The sequence below is a fragment of the Corythoichthys intestinalis genome, chromosome 4, assembly GCF_030265065.1.
Source record: "Corythoichthys intestinalis isolate RoL2023-P3 chromosome 4, ASM3026506v1, whole genome shotgun sequence".
Lineage (NCBI taxonomy): Eukaryota > Metazoa > Chordata > Actinopteri > Syngnathiformes > Syngnathidae > Corythoichthys > Corythoichthys intestinalis.
The window spans coordinates 33532687-33553779 of NC_080398.1; the positions used below are offsets into that span (position 1 = coordinate 33532687).

A 21093-nucleotide genomic window follows, 5' to 3' on the forward strand; every position below is an offset into this window, starting at 1 on the left:
TTCACTAGAGAAAATATTAAGTTATTTTAAAAAATAAATAAATAAAATGCATCCCAACCCCCAAACTAAAATGAATGTCGATATAAACAACAATGTCACGGTGCGTAATATCAGCGCAGACATACGCGGCGGGTGGCGTCACGTCACCTGCAGGTCCAATTTCCTCCTTAAATTGTTTGCTGCCATCTTTGCTTAGGAGCGCTCACTCCATCAGGCATTCGCCACCCAAACCCCCGAGGCTAGCAGCGCCGCATTCATGCTACATCCATATAAACAACCCCCTCAAGCCTGGCTGTGTTTAATGCTCCTGTCTGACTCTGCGCTAACACAATTTCACGGAAAAGCAATTTGTTGCCTGTCACACAGAAAAGCCTCCATTTTTGCCGTGGTTTGTAATAATGCCACTTTGTTTTCTTGTGTGCTACACAGTCAAGAACTTCCTGTGTCCTGTCAGATTTCTGTTGCATTTTGTCACTCCATGGTTAGTTTCATGCCGTGCTGTCCGATAGGAAAAAAGAATCGATCATGACATGGGACGATAATTACAGTATGGCATGTTAAAGTATGTCTTTAATTATTTAATGAAAAATAACTCACATTGAGACATGAAATTGACATCAACACATTAACTACCATTGACAGTGATATACATCAAATCTGTTTCAACTGGAATGACTGACATTGAGTGATTTTGTTTCACTGCCATTGACAACGATAGATGTCCAATTCAATTAGACTGTGAGGCTGGAAGCTCTCCCAGTTAAAATGGACTGGATGTAGTGCCATCAATGGCATCAAATGAGTCAAAAGAGTGCCCTATAAAAGAATAAGCTCAAATCCTGCAAGCTACAACTGTCCCTGAGTTTTTACTGTCATTGCTGTGTTATTACTATGTTATTACCATAAAAATGTACTGTTATTACTAGAGATGTCCCAATCGATTGGCATCCCGATCGATGTCCTGGATCGGGATGTCCGATCACGTCATTTTCAAAGTATCGGAATCGGCAAAAAAATATCGGACATGCCTTTTTTAATATGTATATATATATATATATATATATATATATATATATATTTTTTTTTTTAATTAAATCGTTTTCTAATTGTATTTAACGTTACAGACATAATATGTTACACTCATCCAGAGTCTTTAGTTTAGGCTTAAGGTAGGGTTATCATATTTATCCCGTTAACGGCGGTAATTAGTTTTTTTAAAATTTATCACGCAATTAACGCATGCGCTGCACGACCCACTCACGCATTGTCGCGTTCTATCTGTAATGGCGCCGTTTTACCTATACATAGAGCTAAAAGGCAGCATCAAATGAGTAGAGTGAATTTTGGCAGCCTTTGGAGCCTTCTTTTAATTGGCTAAAGCCTTACAATCCCTCTCCCTACGATTAGAAATATCGTGGGAGGCAATGTGGGGAAGAAGGGTAGTAATTGATCTTTTTCTTAACACCCTATGTTATTTCCCAACGCAGATATATCAATTGGTACCACTATGCACAGTCATGGTTGCACTTCCCATCATGCATTTGGGCAGAACACTTAAATGGCTACAGTATCATTTACTGAAAGCTCAACAAATACACTAGATGGCAATATTTCATCACAACATACAAAGTCACAAGTCTTTCTATCCGTGGATCCCTCTCACAGAAAGAATGTTAATAATGTAAATGCCATCTTGAGGATTTATTGTCATAATAAACAAATACAGTACTTATGTACTGTATGTTGAATGTATATATTGTCCGAGTTTTATTCATTTTTTTCTTAATGCATTGCCAAAATGTATATGATTGGGAAAAATTATCGGGAATGATTGGAATTGAATCGGGAGTAAAAAAAAAAAAGCAATCGGATGGGGAAATATCGGAATCGGCAGATACTCAAACTAAAACGATCGGGATCGGAAAAAAAAAAACATGATCGGAACAACCCTAGTTATTACAATCAACAACGGCATCAAATGAGTCAAAAGAGTGCCCTACAAAAGATTAAGCTCAAATCTTGCAATCTACAACTGTTCCTGAGTTTTTACTGTTATTACCATGTTATTACTATGTTATTACCATAAAAATGACTTATTACAATGTAACATTTGTTTATTTTCTCATCGTTAGTCTTTGAATGCTCATGTTTAAATGCCATTGATGGTGCTAGACGTCCAATCCAGCCTCTCCCAGTCAAAACAGTCTGGCCCAGAAAAAAAAATTCAAATATAATGTCGAAATATAGAATTTACTAAATTACAGATTTTTTTTTTTGTGGCGCTAACACGTGTTTGATCCATTTTCAATACACTTTTCTCTCGGATCTCATTGTCAAGCGTAAAATCCCGAAATCTTACTTTCGTGAATATTCAGTGATCTCTGCTGATGAAATTTTGCGTGTGTGTTTTTAAAAGCCGAGATTAATAGCGACTCCCAGAGTGATTAGCGCCCACTCGGGGAAGAAGTGGCCTGCGGCTGTGTTTCCACGGCTAATTGAAAGCGCTCCTTATTTACTCTTGTGCGCTTTTTACTTCCTGCTCTGATCCTCGTCGCGCTGTTCTAGCTTCCCTCCACCAGGACTTCTTCTCGCACCAAAGGCAAGGAAACCAAATTAGGGATCACAGAAGGATTAATGCGCCAGTGGTGCGAGAAGATGGAAATTGGAGGAGGGGGGTACGTTTCAGTCATTTTGCATGGTGGCCTATTTCCTTGTGTTAATTCCTTCACGCCTGTTAGTTTCCAAAGCGGCAGCATTGTGGTGCAGTAGGACGACGTGATTGAGTAATTCGGGGGGAGTATTTTTAGACGGGCGCCCCCTCAGGACACCAGTCTTGTTTTCCTTCTTCTGTCAGCGCTTTCATAATTCCTTGCTTCCTGGGAGGACACGCTGCATTTCAGATTTGCACTTTTGCAAGCAGACGCAGTTTGACAGTTCGTTTAGGGATGGTTGGATCCAGATTCTAGTGATTTGGGATCATTACAAATGGATGAAATTGACAAAGGTGGATGTGGATATTTTTGGTTCATACCGCTTGTTTTCATTAGATGTTTACTGAGCAGCAAAATCCAAAGAATTTTGTCTCATAAGTAGGGATGGGAATCGGAATCCGATTCCAATTCGGAACCGGTTCCGAGTGTTTCGAGGCCTCGACATCACAATGAAAAAGCCTTAACGATCCCTTTAACGATTCCTAAAGACGCGTATTGCGTCGTGACGTGTCTTGTTGTCCAGACGCATCAAACTAGCATGGCGCCAAGGACCACTCGCTCCAAAGTTTGACTACACTTCACCAGGAAAGAGTGTGAAAATGAAAGGTTACGAAGGGTAAGCACGAGCATTGCAGCCATAAACATAACAATGACAGCACGTAGGTTCAAACGCTCGAAAGTGTGTCTTCACTTCACGAGGAAAAATTACAACAAAGCGACTTGCAGTCATTGCAAGGTGGAGATAACTGCATCGGGAGGGAATACGACTGCGCTGTCCTCACAGAGAGGCTAAGGCTCAGTCCTGGCTATACAGCTAGCTAAACTCCCAAATGACGATGCAGAAGACGTTGGTATAATTTGCTGACTTTATTCAACCATCACTTGAAGAGTGAAACTAAGAATAGAAATGAAACAAATCAATTTCGTCCCCAATAACAAACAGGTTTGCATCAACGTAAATCAGCGATGATTAGCTGCTAATAACAGTATGGTTAGCATTCGTTCGCTAGCATTAGCACATCGTTCAAACCACTACACAACTGGATTTAAGTGTCCGATCGCGAGTGGAAACACAACAACAACAACACAAAAGATGATACATACAGGCGTTGCCTCTGTAGATATTAACTTTAACAAAGAACGTAGGCTCGTAGAAGTGTTTCCCTCTCTCACTAAGTCGCTCACTCACTTGGATGCGGCATTTCTTCTTTGGGTGTAAGCGCGCTCTTCTTCACGTGAGCGTGTTCTTCTTCGCGTGAGGAAGCGCAAGTGCGCCCCCACTTGAGCGTGTAAGCGCCACAAAAACTAAAAGGCATGCAATTCAATGTAATGATAAATAATACACTTTAACACAGGGGTCCCCAAACTGCGGCCCGCGGCCCAAATACGGCCCGCTTCCACATTTGGTCAGGCCATTTTGAATTTTTATTTATTTATTATTATTTTTTATTTCCTGGCCTTTTCCTTGAAGAATTCAGAGAGGGTTATTTGGTTATTATCTATTTAATTAATAGTGTTTTTATTATTAATTATTATTATTATTATTATAAAGAATCCAGAAAGGGTTATTTGATTGTGGCTTTCTGAAAAACAATAATTTTTTACATTTATGCACTTCTGCAATCGTCACACTTTTTCTGTTACAAACTGACCCCGGCCCCTCATCAGAGAAGGGAAAAGTTATGTGGCCCTCACAGGAAAAAGTTTGGGGACCCCTGCGTTTAACACATATTGTCAAAGGCAGAGCAACAACCTATCTGCCAATATATACCAATATTTTTTATTTCTATTAGATAAATGTTTCAGTAAAATGTTACACATTCTTGTGTATTTGCCACTTATTGCCACAGTTAACATTGAGGCTTTGGGCCTCTTTTGATCTCGTTGTGAGTTTGTAAGGTTGTGACTTCTGATTAAACAAACTCGATGCCAATCAAAACGTTTGTTCTTCTTTTTCCCCAAATTAGAATCGATAAGAAAATCAATAAAGAATCGAATCGTTAAGCAATATCGATAATGGAATCGGAATCGTAAAAATCCTATCAATTCCCATCCCTAGTCATAAGTAAAAGATCGGGTCTGATCACGTCATTTTCAAAGTATCGGATTTAGCAAAAAAATATCAGACATGCCTTTTTTAATATATATACAGTATATATTTTTTTTATTAAATCGTTCTGTAATTGTATTTAACGTTACAGACAAAATATCTTACACTCATCCAGAATCTTTAGTTTTGGCTTAAAGTAGGGCTATCAAATTTATAGCGTTAACGGCGGTATTAACATTAAAATATTTAACGCAATTTACGCATGCGCTGTACTACCCACTCACGCATTGTCGCGTTCAATCTATAATGGCACCGTTTTACGTATACATAGAGCTAAAAGGCAATGTAAAATGAATAGACAGAATTTTGGCAGCCTTTGAAGCCTTTCTTTAATTGGCGAAAGCCTTACAATCCCTCTCTCAACAATTAGAAATATCGTGGAGAGCAATATGGGGAAGCAAGGTAATAGTTGATCTATTTTTCTTAACACCCTATGTTATTTCCCAACGCAGAGAAGATATATCAATTGGTGCCACTACGCACAGTCATGTTTCCACTTCCCATCATGTTTTTGGGCAGAACAATTAAATGGCTACAGTATAATTTACTGAAAGCTCAATAAAAACACTAGATGGCAATATTTAGTCACAATATACAAAGTCACATTTATCCTTTAAGAATTACAAGTCTTTCTATCCGTGAATCCCTCTCACAGAAAGAATGTTAATAATGTAAATGCCATCTTGAAGATTTATTGTCATAATAAACAAATACAGTACTTATGTACTGCATGTTGAATGTATATATTCGTCCGAGTTGTATTCATTTTTTTCTTAATGCATTGCCAAAATGTATATGAAAAATTATCGGGAATGATTGGAATTGAATCTGGAGCAAAAAAAAAAAAAGCTATCGGATTGGGAAATATCGGGATCGGCAGATACTCAAACTAAAATGATCGGGATCGGATCGGGAGCAAAAAAACATGATCGGAACAACCCTAGTTAAGAGCATTGTAATTGTATTAGTTTTTTATACCGTTTAAGGCTAAGCTCAGGTATTTTTAATATATTTTTTAAATGCATTTATTGCTCTTGTGAAATGAAAGTGCTGATGAAATTCTGCAGTTTGAGAAAACACTCAGAAATTGTATTATTTATTTATTTTATTGGCATTTAATGCTCTTTTGAAAGTGAAATCTTAGCAAGCCTTTGTTTTACATCTTCAAAAATTTATCCTGCAACGTATTAAATGTTCGTAATTCGCTTCCTCCATTATTCGAACTAATTGACAATCAGTCACTCAAAAATTCGATAGCTGAAGCCCTACACTCAACGTTTGAATTCTAGCTGACAAGTTTACCCGTTTTTGGCATTGAATGAGTGAATGACCAGAAATTATTTTTGTTCATTTTTGGTCGCTGTCTGTCCAGTGTTCTGACATTCTGCTGTAGTTTCTTCGACTTTGAATATGTGTGGCTTTAAAAGGCAGGGCTTGGGTTGGTAAGTGACGTGAGCGTCGTTAGTAAGATTGTAAATTTGGCTGGGTGATTATTGCATGTGACTCGAATTGAGTTTTGGGCATGAAAAACACATTATTATGATTATTGGTAGCGATTTTTGCGTTTTTATTGAGCGCTGACTGATTGCAGCTCGTTAGCTTCCGCTAACGCAACTTCTCTCGGACCGCCGAGCCAACAAACACGTGCGGCGTCAGCAATCAGGGATGATTGGATTTTGATCTCCTCCGATTAAGTCTAGAGCGGCAAGTCTAATTTGGCAAAACCAACCTGGAGAGAATTCTTAATCACTTTGCTATCTGAATTGCAAATCATCAGATCTTTTATTTACCTTTTTTGTAGGACAGTTTTAATTATAGTTAACTGCTGCTGCAGCTGCAGATTCTCGCTCAAGAATGTCAGACAGTGACGTTTATGTTTAATCAGGACTTTTTACGGGAATGTTTGAAATTTTGCATATCAATGAACAAAAGGAGGCCAGAATAGGAGGCGTTGTCGCCATTGATGGCAATAGATTTCCAATTCATTTTAACTGGAATGGAATGAGTGCAAAAAGAAATGACAAAATGACCCTAAAATGCCCTGTTAAAGGTAAAATAGTAGACTTCTTGTGGCTTTTGAGATATAGCTTTTTGAGACTTTTTTTTTGTAGAGCTACTCATGATAGACGTGTCTAACAAATGTCATGCCTCTAAGTAAAACCAGCTCCAGGGGCTGATTTTTCAAAAATTCTAAGGATTGCTGGAAATTGCCCATAATGACCCTGAAATGTCCACTCTAAAGCAAAATGGCTGACCTCCTATTCAATTTCCTTTATGGCTTCTTGAGACACTTGTGGACCTACTCATGATACAAATTTCATGTCCTAAGGGTAACTAACTGGCTCTGAGGGCTGAATTTTCAAAACAAATCACTTTCTGCTTAAGTACCAGAAAGCTCCAGAAAGTTTCGATTTACTGTTCAGTGAAAGCAATGGTGTCATGTCCTTGTTCTCTGTGTTTCAGGTGGAACGTCCACACTGCGTCTTTCCTCGGTGCGAGAGCTGCCAGAACAGTTACAGGAGCTTTACCAGCAGGGCTTCCACCTGGCGGCCATTCACCCATTCATCCACCCCTGCGGCCCAGAGTCCAACAGCCCTCAACACCAACTCTACCGCGCCATCTTGGTCCAGATCAACGATGGGTACGTTCTCACGTATCAAACAAAAATAGCAGACTTTCTGTTCGATTTCAATAGTGCTTGAGACTTAGAAGTCCATCAGTGTCGTTTTCGTCAACGATGACGATAACGAAAATATTTCATCAACGAAGAATTTTTTTCATGACGATGATGTCACAATGACGCGCTGAAAACGTGTCTTTGGAGAATGAAACATAATGAAATGTATGCCAGTTGTCGTGTGACGACATGAAAACGAGCTGAAAATCCGCCATAGTTTCCGTCATAAATTCACAGTGACTGATAATTTGTATTGTATGTGTAGTTAGAACGCATTTAGCAGCGTTTGGTCGTGTCACTCATGTGACATGCAGCACCCAACCCCCTCGCCCAACACACAGGCTGAAGAGTGTGCTCATTCCAGGCTCCTTTTGTAAAATACAGTTGTGGTCAAAAGTTTACATACACTTGTGAAGAACATAATGTCATGGCTCTCTTGAGTTTCCAGTTATTTCTACAACTCTGATTTTTCTCCGATAGTGATTGGAACAGATACTTCTTTGTCACAAAAAATATTCATGAAGTTTGGTTCTTTTATGACTTTATTATGGGTGAACAGAAAAAAGTGATTAAATCTGCTGGGTCAAAAATATACATACAGCAGCGCTAATATTTGGTAACATGTCCCTTGGCCATTTTCACTTCAATTAGGCGCTTTTGGTAGCCATCCACAAGCTTCTGGCAAGCTTCTGGTTGAATCTTTGACCACTCCTCTTGACAGAATTGGTGCAGTTGAGTAAAATTTGATGGCTTTCTGACATGGACTTGTTTCTTCAGCATTGTCCACAAGTTCTCAATGGCGTTTAAGTCAGGACTTTGGGAAGGCCATTCGAAAACCTTAATTCTAGCCTGATTTAGCCATTCCATTACCACTTTTGATGTGTGTTTGGGGTCATTGTCCTGTTGGAACACCCAACTGCGCCCAAGACCCAATCTTCAGGCTGATGACGTTAGGTTATCTTGAAGAATTTGAAGGTAATCCTCCTTCTTCATTATCCCATTTACTCTCTGTAAAGCACCAGTTCCATTGGCAGAAAAACAGCCCCACAGCATAATACTACCACCACCGTGCTTGACGGTAGGCATGGTGTACTTGGGGTTAAAGGCCTCACCTTTTCGCCTCCAAACATATTGCTGGGCATTGTGGCCAAACAGCTCGATTTTTGTTTCGTCTGACCACAGAACTTTCCTCCAGAAGGTCTTATCTTTGTCCATGTGATCAGCAGCAAACTTCAGTCGAGCCTTAAGGTGCCGCTTTTGGAGCAAGGGCTTCCTTCTTGCACGGCAGCCTCTCAGTCCATGGAGATGCAAAACACGCTTGACTGTGGACACTGACACCTGTGTTCCAGCAGCTTCAAATTCATGGCAGATCTGCTTTTTGGTGATTCCCGGTTGAATCTTCACCCTCCGGACCAATTTTCTCTCAGCAGCAGGTGATAGCTTGCGTTTTCTTCCTGATCGTGGCAGTGACAAAACAGTGCCATGCACTTTATACTTACAAACAATTGTTTGCACTGTTGCTCTTGGGACCTGCAGCTGCTTTGAAATGGCTCCAAGTGACTTTCCTGACTTGTTCAAGTCAATGATTCGCTTTTTCAGATCCATGTATGTATATTTTTGACCCAGCAGATTTGATCACTTTTTCTGTTAACCCATAATAAAGTCATAAAAGAACCAAACTTCATGAATGTTTTTTGTGACAAAGAAGTATCTGTTCCAATCACTCTATCGGAGAAAAATCATAGTTGTAGAAATAACTGGAAACTCAAGAGAGCCATGACATTATGTTCTTCACAAGTGTATGTAAACTTTTTACCACAACTGTATGTGTTAGGTGCTGCTTGGTAAGTTTTGTTTTCTTATCTTGGCGATGCAATGTTGCTTTAGCCTTTGAAGGTCTGTGCTGAGTAATTGTCACACACTCAACTAAGTTGTGGCGTTAGCATTAGGGATGTCCCGATCCAGGTTTTTGCACTTCCAATCCGATACCGATATTGTTTTGCACTTCCGATCCGATACCGACCTATCTGAGCATGTGTTAAAGTTTAAAGTTATTTAGCCTCCTTACTTAGTTGTCAGACTCATGTTGAAAAAATTTTTAGTACTCTTGATAAAAACTAGCCAGCTGAATTAGGTGAGTTTGAATAACACACAACGGTTGGTAACAAGAAACTGACCTGTTTATTCAGTGACAAACACAAAACATTATAAATAACAAACAAAAATGGCATAGTCAGTCAGTAAAACGTGCAAATAATATTGTAAACTGTCTTAAAAAAGCAAAACACACCAACAACCTCAGTGGAAAATCCCACAAATCCCCCAAGCTATTAAATGCTTTTAATGTTTCATGCATTAGTTACAAGACTTGTATAAAATGCCTCTCAGGTTTAAATAAACGACTATTTCAGTATCAAGTTAATATTTTAAAACAGTAAATAAAATACTCAAGTCCCCATTCCGTATCAGCAACTTTAAACTACATTCAATTCATTTAATTTTGCGAATCAACTGTTAAAGTTGTTAAAATTGCTCCCGTTATTCCATAATTTCCCTTCTGTCTACTTTCGACATGTGAAAGTTTTAAAACTGTTTTGAAGATAGATTCAAGTCAAGATTTTGCAGATTTAGGAGTATTTTCGATAAAAAGTTAATTAGGTTCGCTTGGAAGGTTCACAACAGCCTACTAGGGAAGTCTTCTGCTTTAAGATGGCGGCTGTTTACTAACGCATTTAGTTTTCAATACTTCAATGTTGCTAACGCCGTCGAGTCTGTCGTTTTGCATCTAGTTCTATATACATATGATATCTATTATCTCCAGTAAAACGACGTTGACGTGGTTTGTAGCGGCTATCAGAAGCAGTCAGGTATTCTTGTGTTTTTTATCCAGCGGCATGAGTTGAGCTAAAGCCGTGAGTTGAGCATTGGCATTACCCGGGTCCATGACAAGCATTATGTTTACTTTCGGGACACAATGTGGTCAGTTTCTCATTGCGTCCCGAAGACCGCGCTGTGTATTAGTTCCGCTTTACTTGACATATTTCAATAATCAGAATTTGGATGTTTGTGAATCGTTCTCGAATCTTCCACGGCCGAATCGCTCAAGGATGTAATGACGGCTGGGCATGTTGTACCGTGGTTCTAAAAGTGTTGGATGGTGCGTCTTTACTCACGAGAGATAGTGGCTCGTCATCTAGAATGAATTCTTCGGCAATGACTCTTGTTATTTCCTGGGCTTTGAGACTGTCGAGTGCCAGTTTGTCACACATAGCAAAAATTTCTGCCAGTGTTAGTTGCGCAGGACCTTTCTTTTTGTCTTCGGTTTTCTTAACATACTCCTCATATTGTTTGTGGTGGTATTTCGTTAAATGCTTGATTAGGTTGGTTGTATTAAAACTTACAGCTTTACCACTACGCTTGACTTTATTGTGGCATTTGTTGCACTCTGCCTCTTCGTCTTTGTCATCCTTTAAGGTGAAATGATCCCACACAGCTAACATTTTTACCGATAAAGTCTCTCGGTAAATTGGGAGACGGTAATGTAAATGTAGTGTGTTGAAGGTGTGCCGTAAAATGCGGACCTGATTTTAGGGAAACCGAAGCAAAAACTGGAATGGATTATGTAAATCGGTGTGCAGGAAAACCCAGACCGGACTTAAAAAAAAAAAAAACTGGATCGGAAGTCTTGATCGGAATTTTTCCGTGTTGGCCGATCCGATACCGATGCGCATTTTTTTTTGCCCATATCGGCGTCCGATCCGATCCAAATATCGGATCGGGACATCTCTAGTTAGCATAGCGCTCACGTTAGCATAGCATCCGCACTAGCATTAGCATTTAACGCGGTGACTCGGTGTCTTCTAAAACTCTTGGAAAACATTTTACATACAGTTTATAACGTCCAGGTGAGTTTATTTCATTGCAAATAATGTGTTGTTTTCAAGCAGAGTGTGTATTATCATCATGAAAATGGTTATGTCCTTGTAGACTCTACAGTTATGTGCTCGTCTGTCATGTTCATTCAAAATTGTTGGAAACCAGTTTATAGACAAAAACATTTTGAGAATTGTCGACTAAAACTAGACGAAATTTGTCTGAATTTTCGTTGACTAAAACTAGACGAAGACGAACACATTATGAATTGACTAAAATATGACTAAGACTAATAAGTATTTTCGTCCAAAAGACTAAAGCCTGAGTTATGCTACTGCGTTGTGGTGATGGCGAAGCGACTACGGCGTCAATGAGCATTCAATAGTTCTGTGGCGTTGCTCTATAATTCTCCGCCAAGCCACTAGAGGGGTGTGGCGTTGCGTTTGTAGGATTTTGGGGGACTCCGGACGACTTCGTTTTCTGCCGTTACACTGCTATGCTAAAATGCTAATGGAGAGAAAACGTTTGAATGTGGATGTTCAGCTCATCAAAATTGAACAACAAATGTTGATCATACAAATATTGAGGCACAGGCGACACAGAAGACTGTTTCGGAGGTGTTCTGTCGTACTGTTGATTCCGTTGTAGGTGCACTATCCTATTCCCCTCACTATCCACTCGCGGGGGCCTGCGCTTGTCAGGGACGTTCCTTATTTTCGCTATATGTTTATACAACTTTAACATTTGTTAATAATACGCTCTGCGTGGAGTATCATCCATCGCTTTTCCTTTTTAAATGGGCACTTTTAAGCGAACGTAAGAAGTAACAACGGGAACATTTTTCAACAGGCATTTCACGGGACAGCATTTCCTCGGCCAATTATATAGCTTATATAGCGAGAGCGAGTGGATAGTGAGGGGAAGAGGATAGTGAACCTACACCGTCACATTTCAAATTCTAGCCCCGGGTGGAAACCAGCAAGCTGTGGCGGCTTGCTTCAAACTGGCATCGAGCACTGTGTCCAGCGTTTTGTCCAAGGTCTGCAAAGAATTGTGGGCAGCCCTCCAATCCGATTTTTTTGCCATGTCCTACAACCAGCCAGTGGGAAGCCATAGCAGATTTCTGGCGGCTATGGAACTGCATTGTAAGCCTTGATGGTAAACAGGTTATCATAAAAGCAGCAAGGCACTCTCAATCAGTGATGATGTATCAAGTGTGTGAACTGTCTAGTTGAAAATTAAACATCAAAACAACTCTTTTGACACCAAACCTGTGCTTTATTCTTCATTTACTTGATATGTGACACGTAAATAAGTCACACTCACATCAAACATATGTACACAATAAATGATGAAGTGCACCAACCAAAAAACGACAAAGTGATAAAAAGCTGGCAGTTTTTGGCCGACTGGGTCACCACTTCATGTGGCCATTCGATTCCGAACACACATACTTGTCTCGGTGGTTTTTCCATTTTTTTATTCAATCACTGGCTGACCTCCAGCCCCGTATTTCCAGCAATCTCTTCCCACGAATTGCTTGCCATTTGGCAATCTTCATAATGTCTTGCCGAGACATTGTAGAAGTTATCGTACTTGCTCTTCGTTGATACTCTCGTCGGATTGGTCCATTTTTGCGTGTAGCAAAATAATGTTTGACAATGGCGGTGATTTCACGCTGAACCGGAAACAACAGTCTGAGCGGACCAATCACAGTCCATTTCCACCACGTCACACACGTTGACGCGACGCAAAGTCAGGCTACGGCGGAGGGTCGTAAATCGGGTCTGCCTTGACGCAGCAGGTCTACCGCAGTAGCATAACTTGGCCTTAAGACCAAGACGAAAATTAAAATGGCTGCCAAAAACAACACTGATTATGTCCATCAATATTTTTGTGTCAATTCGAAGAAAAATGACATTTTGTAATTTTCCAAGAAGGCACGACTGAATGATCCCTCTTGTTGAGAACTCTTTAAATATATTTTCACAAGGATAGAAGAGGTAATAACTCTGTCCTCATGAGGAAGTTGATGGGGAAAAACAGGTTAAAGATTCATCAGAAGTCGTGAATAAAATAAGACGTCGCTTACAAGTGGGATGTCGTCTCAGATGTCTGCAGTTTTTCCGGAGAAAATAATCTTCGCTTGTAAAGAAACAAACATGTGAGACGAGCAGTCACTTGATAAGCTAATTATGTGCTGTCTTTGTAGGGTTATCAGCAGTACGTGTATGTACTGTTAGAATAGGCTGTTAGACCTGTTAGACTAGACTACCTTTTCTGACAAAATGGTTTCAGCCATGAAATTATGACTTGGGTGTATTTAATTTCACACTTATAGTCAGTGGCAAGGAAAGTTGGGAGCTGAGGGTGTTGTAGCACCCCTTGGTGTTTGGGAGAAAAAACATTTTGCAGGGTTTTTTTTTTTTTTTTGGGGGGGGGGGGTAATTAAATAAATAAAACATATTTAAGCAATAGTGTATTTAACTTTGGGGATTAAATATATATGTTGAAAAAGTTCCATTTTGATATAGTGCTGTCAAATTTATCGTGTTAACGGGCGGTAATTAATTTTTTTAATTAATCACGTTCAAATATTTGACACATTTAACGTATGCACAAAATGATGCATTGTCTCAAACAGATTACAATGACGCTGTTTTTTTTTTCACATTGAGAGCTAACAGGCAGAGAAAAGCAGTGGACACAGGCTTTCATTGGACCGCACCATTCATTGGCATAAGCTGTGGCAACTCATTCCCAACAAACATAACTATTGTGGCGAGCGACGTGGGAAGGAATGACAGGAGATTACCTTTTTCTTAACTCGCTTCATTGAGCACAACGCAGAACATATACCATTTGCAGCCACCACTGACAGTCATTGTTGCCCAACTTTCCATCATGCATTTGGGCGTAACAGTTAAGTCGCTACAGTACCATTTAGTGAAAGCACAACAAAAATAACATTCCTATCTCTCAAAAAAATAATGTTCACAAAAAGAAAAGCGCTCAATGCAAAGAGAACTGGCATTCCCAATCAAATAGCTATGCAAAATACACATAAAACTTACTCAGACTTTGGTAAAACTCTCTTCAAACATTTCGTTTAGCTCAACAAATACACTAGATGGCAATGTTTAGTCACAATATACAAACTATCAGAGGTCTCGTACATTGTGAAGTCAACACTCAAATGAATAAAGGTACAATGAACCTGACAACTACAGCGTCAGTGGAAGGGCAAAACGCACTCGTTGGCTAGATCATTAATGTAAGACTCGCCATTGACACCTTGTGGTGTATTTCAATGACTACCTTACCTAGTTAAAGACACTGTGAAAGAACGGCAGGGAGCCCATGTGACGTCCCGCTCGGCGACGTCAACAATGGCGAGCTATTAGGTTGTTTTTTGATTAAAAATTTTACAAATTTTATCAAAACGAAAACATTAAGAGGGGTTTTAATATAAAATTACTATAACTTGTACTCACATTTATCTTTTAAGAACTACAAGTCTTTGTATCTGTGGATCCCTTAACACAAAGAAAGTTAATAATGTTAATGCCATCTTCTTGATTTATTGTTATAATAAACAAATACAGTACTTATGTACAGTATGTTGAATGTATATATCCGTCTTGTCTTATTTTTCCATTCCAACAATAATTTACAGACAAATATGGCATATTTTAGAGATGGTTTGAATTGTGATTCATTACGAGTAATTAATTTTTAAGCTGAGGTTAACTCAATTAAAAATCATTTGACAGTCCTATTTTAATAACACGGTCACCAGCTGACGCTTTGCTTCACGTTGAATAAGGCGCTATTTGTGAAAAGGGGGCGTTAAACCGAGGCTTATTGGACCTTTTAGTTTTCAAATGTGTTTGTGTGTCATTGCGCCATCTAGCTGCTGGGAACTGCATTATAATACACAGGCGTTTTTATTTCCAATACAAAATCTCCAACACACACTGTAGGTGAAATAGAACGCCGTCTTTGTAGTAGCCTCGTAGTAGTACGTAAACTACCCAGCATGCGTGTGTACACACACATACACACCTTATATAGAGAAAACGCGTGACCATGACAAATTTGGACCGAAATGGCTGTTTTTGGATGGGAAAAAATAAAAACGATCCTCACCACCCCCTGCTGTGAGTGACTTCCAGCGGCTCTGTTTATAGTTCATTCTGAATCTAATGAAACGGAGCGCTGTTAAATATGGGTCCAACACAGACGAGAAGTTTGTGTAGAATTTATTTACAAAAAGAACCAAGGGAGCACGCTAAAAATAACATAAGTATAACAAAGTACAAGTAAGTGAGCATGCCAGAAAATTACACGAGTATACAAAGAACAACTAAAGCTACGTTCATACTGCAGGTCTTAATGCACAATTCCGATTTTTTGTCATATCTGTCATATATTTTTGGCTTGCCCATTCAGACTGCTTTTGTCCATTGAGCCCGTTCAAGTATTATGCATGCGCACTAATTCGCAGCCCAACACGCGTTGAGCAAAACAACACACGTCATGACACGTGTACATCTGAACTGTGCTGTATTGCCAGGACAGTTCATTATTCAGGAAGGCACCAAGAAACCTTATGTTTTCCGAAATTTCCAGGTACACGGTGAATCAGTAACAGGCACACTTTTGCTTACAATCCAATTGATTACAATCCCACAAGAGCAAGCAACAAGTATCAAAATCAAGCAAAAACAATGGTAACGTGACGCTAGATTTGAGTTTGTCAATCCCAGAATCCCCGCGTTATCGTTACAGCACAACTAGTTGTCCCTTAGCAATGAAAATCGCTTACCGTGACAAATGAGTGGGAAGCCAGCAACATTCCAGTAAAGCTAAAAGGACAAAGCTGGGCGATCCGTACGCTTAATCCACCAGTGGACTTCACGGGTCGCCCGGAAACGTCCACTTTTCTAAGGACGCACCCCTCGGAGGCGGAGAGGCCAACTTACGCCCCCGAGCGGTGCGGCCCCGTCCAATGACAAACATTAAAGCTACATTTGGTTCAGCCCCCTTGAAAAAGGACTTTTCACATGGGTCAAATGAGCTGTGCTGCAACAGATGCAACAAATGGTAAATATTATGGGTGCAAAACAAATTATCTCGTGAGATTCCCTCCTAGCTATGGAACTCAGGCGCATACTATGGTGCAAAACAAGTTATCTCGTGAGATTCCCTACTCAAGCGCGTCTCCTAACTATGGGAACAAGGTGAAAGACAATATATGTATATCTATGTCACAGACGCAATCATACATCACAAAGGTATAATGTAATATTTCCCCCATCACCTTACTTTAAAGCCTAACCAGATCTTGCGTGAGTTCAAAACCTTTCAAATTATAGAAAAAAAGTGACCTAAAATGCAACAAACAACATAACGTGAAACGAAAACATGGTCATGTCATTGCGACATCTTCAACTCAGACCTCCACAACAAGACAACACAGTCCTACTCTCACTTGACTGACATGAGGGGCAATTTGTCGCTTCCCACCCCCGGTCTCCTAAGCATCAGGAAAACAGAAAATGTCAACTGTCAAATCCCCAAACCTTCCATTAACGCGAAATGTGGCGAGGTTACAGTTGAGCGGGCTGGTGGCTGATTGGAAATTCATCATTACTGGCTGATTGTGGAAGATGAAGACGAAATAGGGGACTAGTGGGGGTAATGAGGTCCCCGCTAAAGAGCAATAGAGATGAGCGGCCAGCATGAAATGACTCACAAACAGTTGAAAATATGAAGAAATATTCGCTGTGTTGTCATAGCGATGAATGGTGGCCATGGATGTAGGGAGTCATTGAGTTAAAACCAGGCCCACGTCGGCTTCTCAATAGTGTTCCTCCACGTGCAACCAAACAGCATCATCATCAGTCACTTTAATGCAACATGAATGTTGTTCACACTTCTTACGGACCCCCCTGTGAGAGAGAGGGGAGTCATCAGGTGCGTTCACCCAGCAGGAGGTTCCCGTCGCTGGCCGCCGGATGTTCGTCAGACGCCTAAGCAGGCGGAGCTTGTGATGCGTGAAGACGGCGAGTTCACGCCGCAGGTGACGCGCTGCCATTTTTAACAACGACGCCCCCTCCGGGGACGCATACACAAACACTTCTGTTTTCTATTTCTTTATGTCTCCTTTTCACTCCCTCGCTCTCGTCTGGCTCACCACATCCCGACTCTGTCACCCCCTTTTCTGTGCTCCCCCCACTCCCTTATTTTGTCCTCCACGCTCAGTTGCTCATCCACTGCAATCCCATGACTCAGTCACTCCCTTCTCCTCTCTCAAGACTTAATTCCTCTACCTTCTTGCAATCCCTGGGGACAAATGATGGACAGTTAGTCTTCAGTGTACCAAAACATGTTTTGGAAGGTGGGGGGTGGGGGGGGGGCAGAAGTACCTAGAAAAAACAAGCACTGCGTGAACGTGCAACTCACCACTGAAAGGTCGGCGCGTAGATTCGAGCCCTCGACCTTAGAACTGTAAGAAAAAATGTGCGAACCACTTGCCCACTGAGTTGACCTCAAGGTTGTACAGTATTTTGTTATTCTTTAGACGGAAGAACATGCCTGAAAATTCTTCTAAGTGTGTGTATCCCTGTGAACATCTACTGTATGTACTCTATTTGTTTGTCCCTCATTTCAAAATGCAAAAAAAAAAAAAAATCGAACTATGATCAAGAAACACCAACAAAATTAAGTATTGTCATTTTTTAACTGTTATTAGGGCTGTCCCTGTCATTTTTGAAAGATAGGAATCGGGTGAAAAAGATAAGGTTTTTAAAATTTATGTAAAGTATTTTTTATATACTTTAAATACTTTCGTAAATACTTTACGAATCATCATTGATTCAGCTCATTCTGTGAACAGACGCACTCCTCTGAGCTCCCAAGAGCAACTTATCTCAACTGATAAGTGCTCAGGGCCAGCAAGCTCGACTCCCAGTATGGCTCCAAAGAATTTGAAACCTGGAGACTTGGATGAAATAAAATCCTCCATAAAGACATTGGAGGTCTCTTTGACTGGCTTGATTCATAACCAGAATCAAGAAATCGTCAGAGAGCTCCAGTTAATGCGCGCTGAAAACGAGAAACTCAAGCAGGCGGTCTAAGAGAGAGAGGTTCGCATCAAGAGGCTGGAAATTTTGGCTGACAATCTCGACCAGTGCCGACGCGCAAATGAGCTCATCATTTCTGGATTACAACTGACGCCTAGCCCAGGTGACACAGTGGCGCAACTGGCAATTGCTAAGCTGAAAGAGTATGGAACAAACATGGAACCGCTGGACACCCGTCGCTGCTTTCTGCTCCCATCTGGGGGGAGAGTACCAGCGACGGTGCTCATGAAGCTGGCAGACTACAAGACCAAGACTGCCCTGCTTAACCAGCGCCGCCACCTGAAAGGTTCGAAGATTTTTTTGAAAGACAACTTGACTTGCTGAAATGCTGAAATTGCAAGAAAAAGACGTCAACTCAAGAAAGCTGGGAAAATAGCCAACACCTGGGTCTCGGATTGCAGGATCCTTGTCAAGATGCAAGATATGAAGATTAAAGCTATCAAGAGTCTTGACCAGCTGACGAAAATTAATGATGACATCTGAAACCACACTTTGGACCACAACTTCTACAATAGCTGGATAACTGTAAATACTACACAGCGGACCAGTATAACAACGGATGTGGACGGTAAGCTGAAACTTATCAACGGCAGGAGTCTCTACAAGAATTTTGAACACATTAAGGATTATCTACTAAAGATAACAAAGGCTCTGACTTTAATTTGCACGGATATAACATGCCACAAATGAATAGGGCATCTAAGGGGGCAGGGGGTGTTGCAATTATGCCACACACATAGCCACAACAAAATGTTCCCACAGCAAACAGATGCTAAAATGTCAGGGGCATGACAAAGCCATAACCTTGTACGCGCTGAAATTAATCGAGCTGCTTGACTGGACGCTGAGTTATTGTAAACCCAGATTGTTGATTGTGTTATTGTACAGTTTGTGGCCATCTGATGTATGTACCATGTCTGAGTGTGCGTCTTTAGTTGTATGGGGGAGTGGTGCTACAGTGCTATGGACCGGCGATTCATGTTGGCTCATTGTCGTCGGTTGGCTCGGTTCGTCCGATTTCCTCCTGAGGAAGACGGCGCTGTACATATAAACACCGAGAGGCATTGGATGGCTTTTTGTGGGTACTTTAATAACAAAACAAAAGCATGTGGGGGACGCAGCACTTGAGCCTGCGCTAACTGCTCACTTTCTCTACTCTCTCGCTCCCTCTCTCGCTCGACCACTTTCTTCCTCACTGCTCAATCTGACAATGCCGGTCACACTGAAAATAACAGCGGCCCCCGTAACACCTGTGTCCACTCCACATGCTTGTCTCTGCCCTTAGCTCTCAATATACTTCAAACGGCGCCATTGTAGTCTGTTCGCGGCAATGCTTGAGTGGGTCGTTCCGCGCATGCGTTAAATATTTTAACATGATTAATTTATAAATTAATTACCGCCCGTTAACGCGTTAATTTTGACAGCCCTAGTTGTTATAGAAGATGAATTTTATTTTATTTTATTTTTGTTTCATTACCCAAGTGTTGATGTCGTGAGCAACTGAATAAAGTCAGCAAACCACACAATATAATTTCAGAGCTTAGCTCGCTGTCTCGCTAGGACTTTGCTCCAACATCTTGGCGAACACAGTACAATGACGTATAATTCATGTTTTTGGATAGGTATTTTTAGATTTGAGGGGTATTTAGAGGTACACGAAGGGTTAATTCTGATTTACGTGGAAATTCGGGTTACATAGCCAGCGTAGGAACAGAACTTGTAACCCAGGGACTACCTGTATATAAAAGAAAAACATTTTTTTAATTGGAAAAAAAATCCGCGATGGAATGAGGGCGCAAAGTTTGAAGCGCGAAGTAGCGAGGCATCACTGTATTGGAAACTCTTGGCCGACACTATTCGGTGGTAAACTTTCGGTCTTCCAAACATCTTAACCGAAAACCGATAGTGGAATTGTTAGCTATTTTTTGCCGCTAGTTTTCGGCGCTGAATTTTCAGTCACATCTCAACATGTAACGTTTATGGTTGCCAATGGCAGTGAATGAGTTAAGAGGCACACGAGCCACAAACATTAAGCGATGTCCCTGATCCGATCATATGATCGAAAATCGGTCATGAGCACATCATTTTTATAAGATTGGAATCGGGTGGAATAAGCTTGTGTTTTTAGGATGATTTTATTCAATGTTAAAAAGCAACAACATTATAAAGCTGGGCAAGGATATTGTCAAAAGAACAAAAATATATAATTTTGTAAAAAGATGTCATTATTAAATTGCAAAGGTACGGGATCGGTTGTCGACTCGAATTTAGGTGCAAAAATATGTGATTGGGACAACTTAAGTCAATTCAAATTGACATAATTAGTTAATGAATAGAATCGAATTGTAGTTCATCATAATCGGAATGACATATTCAAAATACTATACAAAAACTGTATGATTTCGGCCTTCATCCTTTCATTTGACCAATAAATGTTTGACATTGGAACTATTTTACATTTTGAATACAAAAATTGCATTGGAAAAATAAACCTTGGCCAGTCTGGTCAGAAAAACATTGTGGCTGTGTCGTCATGGTAACCGTGTTAACAGTGAAGGTGTTGCAGGAGTCCAA

At 40.4% G+C, this 21093-nt stretch overlaps 1 protein-coding gene across 2 annotated transcripts in view; it reads left to right on the plus strand.

Moving 5' to 3' along the window:
* Nucleotides 1-21093, plus strand: part of LOC130914260 (raftlin-like) — a 228887-nt gene that overhangs the window by 104947 nt on the left and 102847 nt on the right. For both annotated transcript variants that reach the window (XM_057833276.1, XM_057833277.1), the window contains exon 3: nt 7285-7462. In XM_057833276.1, coding sequence (XP_057689259.1) covers nt 7285-7462 — 178 coding nt within the window. The remainder of the gene's footprint in view (nt 1-7284; nt 7463-21093) is intronic.